General features: G+C 43.8%; 1 protein-coding gene across 2 annotated transcripts in view; it reads right to left on the bottom strand.

The window, feature by feature from the left end:
- Positions 1–13,878, bottom strand: part of phf20l1 (PHD finger protein 20 like 1) — a 57,181-nt gene that overhangs the window by 1,472 nt on the left and 41,831 nt on the right. For both annotated transcript variants that reach the window (XM_012965165.3, XM_012965166.3), the window contains exons 11-20: positions 13,479–13,673; positions 11,845–12,042; positions 9,926–9,976; positions 9,545–9,652; positions 8,009–8,173; positions 6,989–7,170; positions 5,738–5,837; positions 4,565–4,760; positions 2,471–2,822; positions 652–814 (exon numbers count right to left, since the gene is read on the bottom strand). In XM_012965165.3, coding sequence (XP_012820619.2) covers positions 652–814; positions 2,471–2,822; positions 4,565–4,760; positions 5,738–5,837; positions 6,989–7,170; positions 8,009–8,173; positions 9,545–9,652; positions 9,926–9,976; positions 11,845–12,042; positions 13,479–13,673 — 1,710 coding nt within the window. The remainder of the gene's footprint in view (positions 1–651; positions 815–2,470; positions 2,823–4,564; positions 4,761–5,737; positions 5,838–6,988; positions 7,171–8,008; positions 8,174–9,544; positions 9,653–9,925; positions 9,977–11,844; positions 12,043–13,478; positions 13,674–13,878) is intronic.

The following is a 13,878-nucleotide window of genomic DNA, read 5'->3' as shown; positions in this document are numbered from 1 at the left end:
TCTATTGTACAGCACTGCAGGAAATGTGGGCACTTTATACACAATTGCACCCAGGGCTGGAACTAGGGGTAGGCAGAAGAGGCACGTGCCCAGGGCATGGGGGAGAGGGGTCACTAGGCATGTACCTTGTCCGGTGCCTACTAGTGATGTCTGGTGCCTATTAGTGATGTGTGGCCCAATACCCGGCCAGGTTTCTGCACAACATTTTTGAGTCGCGGGCGGGTTTTGGTCCACCTTACACTGCCGGTACTTCCCGGTTGCGGCTCTTATATTTATAGGTGCGCATGTACCCCCACTCCTTTTGTGACATCAACGTGGGCGGGTCTATAAATAGAGGGGACTAGCCAGGTCAGGAAGGGTTCAGGCTAGAAGCGAGCAGGTAAAACTTAACCCACACATCACTAGTGCCTATCCCTAGTCCAGGGGCTTGTCACTCCATCACCTGCTTATCATTGTCCCCTTGTCCCTCTGCTGCCACATTGCCAGAGCGCAGGAATGCGCCTTCGCCTGTGGGTGGGGCCAAGGTGCCCTAAGGCATCTGGCTGGCCTGGGTCAGAACTGAGTGTGCCGTAATTCCCCCTCTTGTCAGTATCCCTGCCAGACAGACAGCTACTCGCTATACAATAAGTGAGAGGAAGAAGGGAGCCTCACCGTCCACCTCCTTCTCTATGAGGTCCATCCGGCTGCTGACTTCGTTCTGCTCATTCTCTATGTGAGCCAAGAGGTTCAGCTGCCACTGAAGATGGGAGTCCACTTGCTCCTCCATTCCTTTCCTCTCGTAGGAGACTGCTACTTTATTCTCTTCCAACACATTCTGAATGAGGAAGAAACACAACAACATCATAATAAGGACTGGCAGCCGGAAATAATCGGGGGGATAAGGTGGCATTGGCTGCAGTGTGGTTAAAGGAAAACTATACCCCCAAACAATGTAGGTCTCTGTACAAATATATTGCATAAACAGCTCATATGTAAAGCCCTGCTTCATCTAAATAAACCATTTTCATATAAATATACTTATTTAGCAGTATGTGCCATTGGGTAATCCTAAATAGGAAACTGCCATTTTAAGTACTAAGGGCCACCCCCTGGGATCATAGGAGTCACAGTGCACACAAACAAGCCAAGGCACACATACATGCTAGGCCCCATCAGCCAATGAATGGGCAGAGTTCTGCCTTTTGCTCCCACAATACTTCCTGTTACAGTTAGAGCTGCATCACTTCCTGTCAGCTGATCTCTGAGGGAGCACACAGCCCATCACTAAATGGCGGCTCAAGGGAAAGGATGTAAAAGGGCAATATTTACTGATATATATATTCCAGTTTGGGGAGATTCTTTAATAGGCCACTTAACATAATATAAACTGTCTGTTGGTTACGTATTCATTCTGGGGGTATAGTTTCCCTTTAATGTATTTATATTATCTAGGGCTCCACTTAGCACCACACACACAGTTGCCTAATTACAGCAGATACAATTAGAAAATACATTCAAATAAAAAAAAGGTTTTGTACCATGTGCAGAAAAGAAGTAAATAGAGGGTTACGTTTGTTAAAGAAAGGGCAACTGAACCCTGTTAAATTATTCATTATTTCAAGGGAATATATACATTAGCATTTAATGGCGTGGCTCTCTGTACAGGTTATGAGATATCCAAGAAAGGAAACTTTTGCCATGGAAACTTCCATTTATAGCCCTAGTCTTGCCCCAGAACCACCTGACCAGATGCCAAGGCCACCAAGTCACAACCCTCCCAGCTTCTGGTTAGGGACATTGGCAACAGGGTGAGCTATAGAAGGGGCCGAGAAGGTTGTGGCCAGGCAGCCTGAAACTATGGCAGCTTAGGGAAAAGCTCCTCTGTACAGGTTTCAGTGGAAAATAATCATATTTTGGTTAAATATATAGTAAAATAGAAGATCTGGGTTGTTTTACGATGCTAAAATCAACGTAAAGGAAAAGTGCCCCCTGTTGTTTTATCTGGTGCCAGACACCAGGGGCGCAACTACAGAGATAGCAGACCCTGCGGCTGCAGGCAGGCCCAGGAGTGTAGGGGACCAGTAAGGCCTTAATTATACAGCAATTTCAATATATCTTGGTAGAATAGGTCAACTTTAGGGGCCCCAAATTGAATTTGCTTGAGGGCCTAGTAGTTACGCCACTGCCACACATAACCATCAGAAGACTCCTGCTGCAATAATAACTGAAGCCACTAGTCAATCAGGCAGACAGAATAGCAGAGAGCACTCATGCTACAAACAGATATTGGTAGTGTAAAACTGCCAATATCATGAAAACTATAAATAATGCAAATGGCAGGAAAAGTACCCTGAGCAATCTTCCACTGAGTAAATATTCAAGCTGATATGCCAGACAGTATTCAGGCTTTGCCTTACGATCAGCTTTCAGGTACAAGGCATTAAAAAAACACCATTTTGAGCACACAAAGACCAAAGCACGGCACCATCACCTGTTCATTCCTCCTCTCTGTCCTCAAAGAACCTTGTAAACATGTTTTTGTGTCGCCCAGAATTTCCCTTTTCTCGTTGGCAAGGCCTGCTCCCGCCTCCTCGTTGCAGCCGGCAGGGCCAGTGGGCACGTTGCAGGCAAGATTACCGCCCAGAGGCTTCTGATAACTGTGCTCGCTGGTTATGTATGTCTCGTCGGATTTCCAGAGCTCACTGGGGGATCCTACATGGTTTTGCCCACACGTCGTTCTGTCCAACTGGTTAATGCAAAACGTTCTTTTCTCATTCGTTTCTCCGCACTCCTTCTGCTTCCCGGGACACGCCCACAGTCGAAGGTCCGGGTGGTCCTTATTCCTTATTGGTAGAGAAAATGAGATGTGTGAAAAACAAGAATGTGCCAGTGCCTACTACTCCCACCCAGGCCCGGACTGGCAATCTGTGGGTTCTGGCAAATGCCAGAGGGGCTGCTGTAAGGTGCCATAGACCAGGGGTGGCTAGACTCGGTATACCAAAAATCCATGGGGATTGACTGGTGGACTGCGATTAACGTATTGGCCACCCCTGCCATAGACAGTCACTATTTATTGAGTCAGTGGGGGGCTGTTTGGGCTTCTGTGTACCTAAAATGCCAGGGCCATCTTTGCCACTTCCTGTTGGCTCCTTTCCCAGGCTGCATAGGGGCACTCAGCACTGTAGGATAGGAACCAATCGACCTGATAGGGAACCAAAGCCAGGCTTTCCATGTGTGACAGCAGGGCTGTGATTGGCTACTCCCCTCCTACCATATACATCACCTGTTTGTCTCCAGTGTTAAAGGAGAAGGAAAGGTAAAAACTCAGTAAGCTTTATCAGAAAGGTCTATGTAAATACAGCCATAAGCACTCACAGAAACACTGCACTCTGTCAAAAGAAACACAGAAGAACATGTGTACACAAAAGAAGTAAAGAAATCCTGTGTCTGACTTCCTTCTCTCAGAAAAATCCTTCATTACGTGGACCAGAGTCTGCGCAGCTCCCTCCTCTCTCCCTTCACCCCCTTCCCTTAAGGATTCACTCCCCACTCCCATAGGAATGTGTGATCTGAGCTACCAACGGCTAGAGCTATAGTAGGAAGCTATGAAGACTAAGCTAAGATGGCAGCTGCTATTTTAAACAAACAGAGGGAGCTTCTAAAGCTCTTTACTGATAAAGCTTTCTGCAGAATAAATATAGGGTTCTAGGTGGCACTAATGTGGCGAATCTATTGGCAGTAAAATGCCAAAATGACTTTCCTTCTTCTTTAAAGGGGTGGTTTACCTTTAAGTTAATGTTTAGTATGTTATAGAACAGCCAATTCTAAGCAACTTTTCAATTAGTCTTTATTATTTTTTTATCGTTCTTTAATTATTTGCCTTCTTCTTCCAACTCTTTGCAGTTTTTAAATGGGGGTCACTGACCCCGGCAGCCAAAAACCTATTGCTCTGTGAGGCTCCAGTGTTACTGTTATTGTTACTTCTTGTAACTTTCTTTTCTATTCAGGCCCTCTCCTATTCATATACCAGTCTCTCATCCGAACCACTGCCTGGTTACTAAGGTAACTTGGACCTTAGCAACCAAATAGCTTCTGAAACACCAGGCTGGAGAGCTCCTGAACTGAAAAGAGAACAAATTTGCTGCTCTGCGGGTATCTGCAATACATGTACCATTGCAATGGGCGACAGCCGTGCTACTCAAACATCAGTACAAACATTAAAGGGAAACCAGCTAGATCCTCATAATGCATTTTATGAATCAGCAGAAGTTATATAGATTGTAAGCTCTACGGGGCAGGGACCTCCATCCTCTTGTGTCTTTGACTCTTAACTTGTTGCAACTGTATCTTGTATTTATTTGTATTTATTGTTATACTTTGTATTTATCTATTATTATCTTAATAACCCCCTGTTTGTATTAATGTATTCTACTGTACAGCGCTGCGTACATAAGTAGCACTTTATAAATAAACATATACATACATGTAAACAGAAGACATAAGAACTCAACTCAGCTGATATACTTTTGGAATATATCCCCTTTAAATAGAATAACACAGCAAAGAGTGAAGCACAGGCTCTTACTTGAGTATGCCGAACTTCAGCTGCAGCCCGTACATGATCTCGGTGATGTTGAAGATGTCGGCCACTAAGTGGTGAGTGGAGACGATCTTTTTGGCGTTCAGGTAGGAGTAGTTCTCATTTACAAAAGACAAGCCGCACAGATGGCCTTTGTTGAACCAGTCCTTGTCGTATCGGTATTTCGCACTCCACCTCTGACCTAGAAAAGTTAAGGAGGAAACTAATTACTTTAAAGCATATATGTCAAACACAAGGCCCGGGGCCAAATCCGGCCCACCTGGCTGTTTTATGTGGCCCTTGGTGAGTGTGTCTGACCATCCAGCCTGATCAATTTCCATTTTCCTCACATAGTAACTAAGACTAAGGGGTATATTTATCATGCTGTGTAAAAAGTGGAGTGAAGCATTACCAGTAATGTTGCCCAAGGCAACCAATCAGCAATCAGATTTCAACAGTAGCAAAGCATCTGATTGGCTGCTATGAGCAACATCACCGGTAATGTCTTACTCCACTTTTTACACATTGTGATAAATATACCCCTTAGTATCTTACTAAGTATATTAATAAAAAATTAATATACTTAGTAAGAAATTTGGCCCGCGACTTAGCCTGTGTTTTAGATTTCGGCCCCTTATGTGATTGAGTTTGACACCCCTACTTTAAAGCAATGAATTGGCATTGCGTGCAATACAGGTGGGATAGGGGGTCATTTCCTTTTCTACGGGGGGTACTTTTTATTTCTAAATGACACTGTTACATAGCAAATAATTCCCTCTGCCATTTAAACTTTTCTTGAAACAACAAATGTATTTGCAGCTGTAATATTGGTGTGTAGGCGCCATCTCAGTGCCTGAGTCTGAGCAGTTTCATCGTATTATGCTCAGTGGGCAGCATTGCTGAGTTCTAACAGCCATCAGAATCGTTAATTTCCAACGCAAAACAGTGAACACCATTTTTTTGTTTTTTAACCACCTCTATGCATTGTTTGAGATCAGTAAAACAAATACTGAAGCTTTGTAAATCAGCACCGAAATCTCAAAGGAACAAGTTTATGTTTAATATGCAAATAGAAGGGCACTTGTTGGTCATGCTTGGCTTGGCAGAGCCATATGGGCCCAGGGCAAGGACGAGAAGGTCAGAAATAAAGGTGGTGACAGGATTGCGGTGAAATCTTACCTGGGGGGTCACTGCAGATGTAGCAGACGTACTGCTCAGGAATACTCTCCTCCAGGAGCCCCATACAGGCGCTATGCTGCCAGCACAGGCATTCTTCACACTAAAGCAAAAAGATGGAGTCAACATAAATCAGGAGGGTGGAATCTAACAGCCAGGCCTGGACTGGCAATCTGTAGATTCTGGCAAATGGAAGAGGGGCTGCTGTAAGGTGCCACAGACAGTCACTATTTATTGGGCTGGGAGGGCTGTTTGGGCCTATGTTTAATGCCAGACTAGGCCTACCCGGGAAAACTATGTACCTTCACCAGAGGGGTTCATGAATGCTGAGATAAATGTAAGGTGCTGATACTGCAGGTATATATACCCTTGGTACCCCAGATTAATGTACTACTATGTACCTTCACCAGAGGGGTTCATGAATGCTGAGATAAATATAAGGTGCTGATCCTGCAGATATATATACCCCTGGTACCCCAGATTAATGTACTACTATGTACCTTCACCAGAGGGGTTCATGAATGCTGAGATAAATGTAAGGTGCTGATACTGCAGGTATATATACCCTTGGTACCCCAGATTAATGTACTACTATGTACCTTCACCAGAGGGGTTCATGAATGCTGAGATAAATGTAAGGTGCTGATACTGCAGGTATATATACCCTTGGTACCCCAGATTAATGTACTACTATGTACCTTCACCAGAGGGGTTCATGAATGCTGAGATAAATGTAAGGTGCTGATCCTGCAGATATATATACCCCTGGTACCCCAGATTAATGTACTACTATGTACCTTCACCAGAGGGGTTCATGAATGCTGAGATAAATGTAAGGTGCCGATACTGCAGGTATATATACCCTTGGTACCCCAGATTAATGTACTACTATGTACCTTCACCAGAGGGGTTCATGAATGCTGAGATAAATGTAAGGTGCTGATACTGCAGGTATATATACCCTTGGTACCCCAGATTAATGTACTACTATGTACCTTCACCAGAGGGGTTCATGAATGCTGAGATAAATGTAAGGTGCTGATCCTGCAGATATATATACCCCTGGTACCCCAGATTAATGTACTACTATGTATAGGGTATATATACCCCTAGTACCCCAGATTAATGTACTGGTGTACATTAATCTGGGGTACCAGGGGTATATATACCTGCAGTATCAGCACCTTCTCTCAGCGTTCATGAACCCCTCTGCTGAAGGTACAGAGTTTTCCCGGGCGGTGACGCACATCTCACCTGAATCATAAAACCATTCTCCTCGTCTATTTCACAGACGCAACGCACAATCTCATTCGCGGCTTCCTCCTCGTCCTGCGACTCCTCAAAGTTGGCCGAATCAAACTCCTGGTTGTACTCGTCCCCGCTGAGAATCAGGCTTTCCGTAGAAGAATCATCCAGAAACTCCATATCAGATAGATCTAATTTGGGGGATAAGAGGGAACAAATGTAAGGACTGACCTTTATATATATCCCCCCCCCCCATATTTATCCTATAAAGGCATAATGATGCCTTCTGGGTTAGGCCTTTATTCACTCTATATATTATGGGGGTTATGTAATAAAAAGCACTAAGTTTGCCCAGGAGCAGTAACCCATAGCAACCAAGCAGCAGGTAGAATTTACTGGTCACCTGTTTAAAAGCAAAAATCTTATTGGTTGCTATGGGTTACTGCTCCTGGGCAAACTTAGTGCCTTTTATTATATATGGGGGAAAGTGCCTTACCCTAAATTTACTTGCTCTATCTACAGAATATACTGTATTGTATATTTTCCTCTGTTCTTTAATGTACCATATAAATAGTATTTATAAAGTTACAGTATATAAAGAGCAATGTTTGCCAGATTTCCTTTTTAACCACAATAAAGCATTTTTCCCCAGAATTACAGCAATAATACTATGTATCGCCCACTGCAACTGAGCCAGCAGAGAGCAGCCCAAAAATGCTGCATCCCATTCACCCAAATGGTATGTTCCTGTCCACACCATTGCTGTCGCCTATAGCCCAGTTAAAAGCATCTTTTTAATGGGGTCCTCCAGCCAAAAACCACATCAATTAAAAATGTAAAATTATTAGCAAATGTCATTGCTGCTGAAAGCTGCCTGGCTGTTTATATTCCCTACACTGCTGGTTCTGACCCGTGAAACAATGTAGCAGAAGAACTCAGAGGAGATCTGACTTCTGCTACAATGGTTCAACAAGCATTTGAATATCCTCAGAAATATGGGGCAGACAAAGCAAGGAGGGCAGGGCTTACTTTCTCCAGTGAGATCGACAGACAGGATGGCTCGTGGGAACTGAAATGAATTATTCTTCACAGTTAATGTGTTGCGGAGCGATAAAGTGCCGGAGGACGTGAGCGTCACTGGGGAGGAAGTCCTGTCTTGGAAGTCCATGGAAGCCTCCTCGAAATCTAAATATTCTTTTACAGGACAAAAACAATGCACGTTACGTAAGGGAATCGCATGATACTGTAAATCTATACACATGGTAAAATATTGGTTTAAAAGTACAGAGGTCATTTACTAACACAGGTGCTAAATTTGCTATAGCAACCTATCAGCAGTTGAGTTTCATTCTACTGAACACGAAAGCAAAGAACTGATTGGTTGTGACCTATGTTAGTAAACTTAACTGGTGGCACAAAAAGGGACAATTGCTGCAAGCTTGCTCAGGGTGCTATGCAGGGTGCTATGGGGCTATCCGACTTTTTATTCATTGCACAGCGTAACAGAAGCACCAATTGCTAGTCAGTTCCTGTAACTGTACGGTTGGAAAAATAGGAGAGAGATATATTCATAAGGAAACAAAGAGGTTGTCTGATATTGCTCTGCTCGGGAAACAGTCTCTTCTTTCCTGCCCAGCGCAGCATTAGAACATTTCTCTGCTTTTCTTCTAAACGTAACTCTCTCCTATCTCTCCAACTGTTCATTTACAGGAACTGGCCAGCAGGTGGCACTTTTACATTACAACAGGGGATACCAAAAGTGGGAGCCAGGACCACAACAATGAGTCGATGCAGTCCTTGATCTACCCGATCGACACCTGGCCAATTACTACATTCTGACTATTACTACAGATTACTACTTACTACATTATGACTATTGCTACAGATTATTACATTATGACTATAACTACAGATGCACTTGACTGTGTGACTGTTCAATTGGCCTTAGCCAGAGTAAAGTTGGCCATACACGCACCTTGTTTCATACAATATTCGGTGCATGTATGTCGGCTCGACGAGGTGACCAATATCGCAAAAGGCCGCATATATCGGTCGCGTATATCGTCAATCGGCCAAGTTTAAAGATTTTTATCAAAATCTACGTTCAGGGCTGAACTGGCAAAAGGAGGTAGAGTTTCTATTGTTTCTACCTCCATTTCTACCTCCATATCCAACGATTCGGCCCTGAACGTCAGAGGAGGGTGGGAAAGACCAATGGCCACCTTTAGGCTCAGGTATGCCTTGTTTCTCATACAGTAAGTGACATTGCCACCCAATTCTGAAGATCAGTTTCACTGATAAAATAAATCAGTACTAAAAACATCAAATGATAGTTTATGTATCTTTCATGACATTCTAAAGGCATGACATGGACACCATTTAGTTGGCCCTACGCTACAGTGTACGTTACAGGGTGCAGCTTGTAGGTGGGTGAGGGGTATAAAGTTATACACCAAAGCCCAAACAACTGATGTTGAGGACGATTGGTGTATAGGGCCTTAAACCACCATATGCATTGCCTTTTACCGCCGGCCTGAACAATGCAGCGCATTGTTTAACATTTACCGTGCTGCTTTGATTTCTTTTTTTTCTTTTTCTTCTTTTTCTGTTTGGATTTGGAGTGATCCTTCTCTTTCTTCTCTTTCCGATCCTTGTCTTTATCTTTCTTTTTCCCTGTAAAAGCAACCGTACTGTGACTCTATAGCACCAGGCTGGTAAAGAAACGTGCTATTAGCCGTGCCGTGTAGAAGCAAACATGCTTTGTGGGCCAAATACTGTATATTACGGGTAATTAAAAAGTAAATATCTTGCACATACAGTGTAATACAATACAATGCACATTACAATGCTGCAAAAATAAAAACTGGCAAGCTGCTGGGGTGGCTCCTATCTGCAGTACACTAAAGGGGAATTTCCTACACAGAATAAAACAAAGCATGGACTTACCAACTGATGTCATTTTCTCTTCAATTTTCACTTTCTTTTCTTTTACCACCCCTGTTAAAAAGACAATAAGGAATTTGCAGTGGAAATGAAACCCTAAACATATGGAAGCTAACAAATCTATGAGATGTACAGCTCACTAACACACTTCTCTCCAGCATATAACCTTCCATCCATTTAGGACAACTGCTAGTCAATGCCCTATGGGGCCCTTATAGTTCCTGGGCCACCTGGAGGTGAGAAGGTCTGCTTCCTCTATAGTTACACACCTAATGTGCCCACCGTCCAACTGTTTTCAAAGAAAGGTGTATTTATTGCATGGGAAAGCCAGACCGGCACAGTTGCTCTGGGTCCAGGCACATGGAAAAGCTAATTGGGGGCTGCACAGGCGCTGATTATCTGCCTGCGTGTTTCTTCAGCCAGAGAATCAGCTCCATGGCCAAAGCCATACATTACAGGATCAACTTGTTTGGAAAGGTTGCCAGATAAGCACATCTTAGCCCAATAAGCCCACGTAAGGTGGCCAATATCAGGCTGATGTGATTGTTTGTCCCTATGGCTACACGATCGGTTGACAACGACGGATACAATCCATTGGGGCAAGGACATCAACAAGCCAATGCAGTCTTCCATCCGATGGTAAAATCTAGCCTGCCCCATCAACATCTGCCCAATTTTCACCCATTTAACAGTTGTGTAGGCCCATCAGAGGGGCCAATACATGGGCAGATAAGCTGCTGAATCTGTCTGAAAGGATGTGTATGGCCACCCCTCAACAAAAACTAACACTAGGGTCTGTCTTATCATCATGTCTGTGCAGGTTAATTGACTCCTTGTAAAACTGACCCTTGTGTGTGTGTGAATGCGATAGGGACCTTAAGCTGGCCATGCAGATCTTTTCATTATCTTAGGACCAAGTTTATCCTGAAACGATCGTTTAAAAGTACAATTTGTCCACTACCTGTTTGGTCCTGTAAACCATAGGACAATGGGCAAATTTTGTTGCTAATGATGAAAATTTTTAAACCTGCCCGATCTATTTTATGACTGATGTCGGATGAAAAATCGCTAGATGTACGTTGTTCGGTGCCCACTAACCTTACAATAATTTGATGGATCTCAGATCGCACTAAAATTGGTCGTTAGGGAGAGAATAATCCTTCCGTATATGGCCAATTTTAGACTGTAAGCAGGAAATGATGTATAATTTCTGTAAAGATCTGTGGAATATGTCAGCACTATATAAATAAAGAATAAAACATAATATTTACAGTACTTGCTGCACTTCAGGCAGCCAATACAGGTGAAGTAAATATGCTAAGATGCCAAAAGGATGTGAACAGGGCTCTCTAGCTTCAGATCCAGCATCAGAGTAATATGATTAAACTTTGGGAATCTCCCATGAGAATCTGTAAATACTGAAGTCTGAGGACCCAACATCTAAGATTCTGTGATTAAAGGTGGCCATACATGGTAAGATTCGCTTATTTGGCGACGTCACCAAATGAGTGAATCTTTTGCAGGTATGCTCACCTTGGTGGGCAATATCGTACTAATGTGATTGGGCCAAATGATCACACTGCAATGGAAAGGATAAGAGAAGCCGATTTTTGACAGACATCAATTGGAGAGGCCTGTTGGAATGCCCCATACATGGGCAGATAAGCTGCTGAATCGGTCTGAAGGGCCCAAATCAGCAGCTTAAATCTGCCTGTGTATGGCCACCTTAAGTGTCTTTCAAAAGAGATACAACCCCACCAAACACAAAGGTGAGTCCCTACAGCCTTGCTCATCTCTTATGGGAATCCATAATATTGCCTGCAAAGCCCTATTGGTAACAATGGGCAAAAAATACATAAATAAACGGGCTTTGGAAGTGTTCCCCCATGTCTTGTGGAGAAAACAAAATGAAGGCAGTTTACCAACATCTGAATGCTTGTCCTCATTCCCTTTCTTTGTGACTTTTTCCTGTACATTATTAGGGGCTTTGTCTGTCCCCCCAGCAGGCAGTGGTTTTTCTGTTCCTTCTGACGCAGAAGATTTCTTCTTTCTATTTCCCTTTGCAGGTTTAACACTGTTGGGCAGTGCTGATTTTAAGGCATGAATGTGAGGCGATGAAGCTGAAAAGATAAATGAAACTGGTTGTAGAATGTGGAAATATGTACAGAAGTATAACAACATAGTGCTACTAGGCAATGGGGGGGGGGGGGGGGGGGGGGGTACCAGTGCAGGAATGGCTGCCCCCGGGGCTACACAGCGGGGTATTTATATAAACTATAGTAGGGTTTCTGTAGCAAACACCCCAGCTGTACCAGTGCAGGAATGGCTGCCCCCAGGGCTACACAGCAGGGTATTTATATAACCTATAGTAGGGTTTCTGTAGCAAACACCCCAGCTGTACCAGTGCAGGAATGGCTGCCCCCGGGGCTACACAGCGGGGTATTTATATAAACTATAGTAGGGTTTCTGTAGCAAACACCCCAGCTGTACCAGTGCAGGAATGGCTGCCCCGGGGCTACACAGCGGGGTATTTATATAAACTATAGTAGGGTTTCTGTAGCAAACACCCCAGCTGTACCAGTGCAGGAATGGCTGCCCCCGGGGCTACAAAGCGGGGTATTTATATAAACTATAGTAGGGTTTCTGTAGCAAACACCCCAGCTGTACCAGTGCAGGAACGGCTGCCCCCGGGGCTACACAGCAGGGTATTTATATAAACTATAGTAGGGTTTATGTAGCAAACACCCCAGCTGTACCAGTGCAGGAATGGCTGCCCCTGGGGCTACACAGCGGGGTATTTATATAAACTATAGTAGGGTTTCTGTAGCAAACACCCCAGCTGTACCAGTGCAGGAATGGCTGCCCCCAGGACTACACAGCAGGGTATTTATATAACCTATAGTAGGGTTTCTGTAGCAAACACCCCAGCTGTACCAGTGCAGGAATGGCTGCCCCCGGGGCTACACAGCGGGGTATTTATATAAACTATAGTAGGGTTTCTGTAGCAAACACCCCAGCTGTACCAGTGCAGGAATGGCTGCCCTCGGGGCTACACAGCGGGGTATTTATATAAACTATAGTAGTGTTTTTAAAATAAACACACAACTTTTACCAGTGCGGGGCAAAAGTATATAATAGTTTAATTCCTTCGTTATATTTATATTTTTTTGGTGTTACTGTTCCTTTAACAGGGTCACATTCCCTAACAACCAGACACAAGCAGTATAGGGAGGCCCTTAAAAACCCCCACACAAAATAAACAATATAAATTGCTTAGAGCAGTGGTTCTCAAACTTCCTAATGCCGCGACCCTTTAATATAGTTCCTCATGTTGTGGTGACCCCCAACCATAAAATTATTCCTAAGACCATCGGAAATATGTGTTTTCCAATGGTCTTAGGCAACCCCTGTGAAAGGGGTCACGAACCACAGGTTGAGAACCACTGGCTTAGACGAATTCCATATTCGACTTATTAAAATTAATTTGAAGGTGAACTTTGCCTTCAAACAAGCCTTCCCTCAAAAAATGAAAATCTTATGAGCAGAGGCGATTTACCTGGTGAGGCAGGGGCCCCACTGCTGTCTGCAACTGCTTTGGAAGAACAGGATATGCTTTGTATATTTTCCTTCTCTTTACTGGGGCAGATCACGCGGACAGAGGATTCAGGCAATAAAGGCGCCGTGGGTTCCGCACTGCGGCTCAGATCCAGAGGTTCCGACTTCTCTGGTGGAACACAGGCATCGCTACGTACTGCAAAACAAAAGAATGCGATAAAACATACGCACAGCGTAACAAAGACGCGGCACTTTACAACAATGGGGGCAAAATCCTGATAAAATGGACGGACTCTTTCAGGCCTAATTATGACTCTGTAATATGTTATATTACTTTTCAATTGGTCTTCTTTATAGTTTTTGAATGATTTTCCTTCCTTGGTAGCTTCTTTTAAATGGCA

This window comes from Xenopus tropicalis, chromosome 6, assembly GCF_000004195.4.
Source record: "Xenopus tropicalis strain Nigerian chromosome 6, UCB_Xtro_10.0, whole genome shotgun sequence".
NCBI lineage: Eukaryota > Metazoa > Chordata > Amphibia > Anura > Pipidae > Xenopus > Xenopus tropicalis.
Note: the sequence above shows the minus strand (reverse complement) of the source record. Positions and strands in the feature narration are given on the sequence as shown.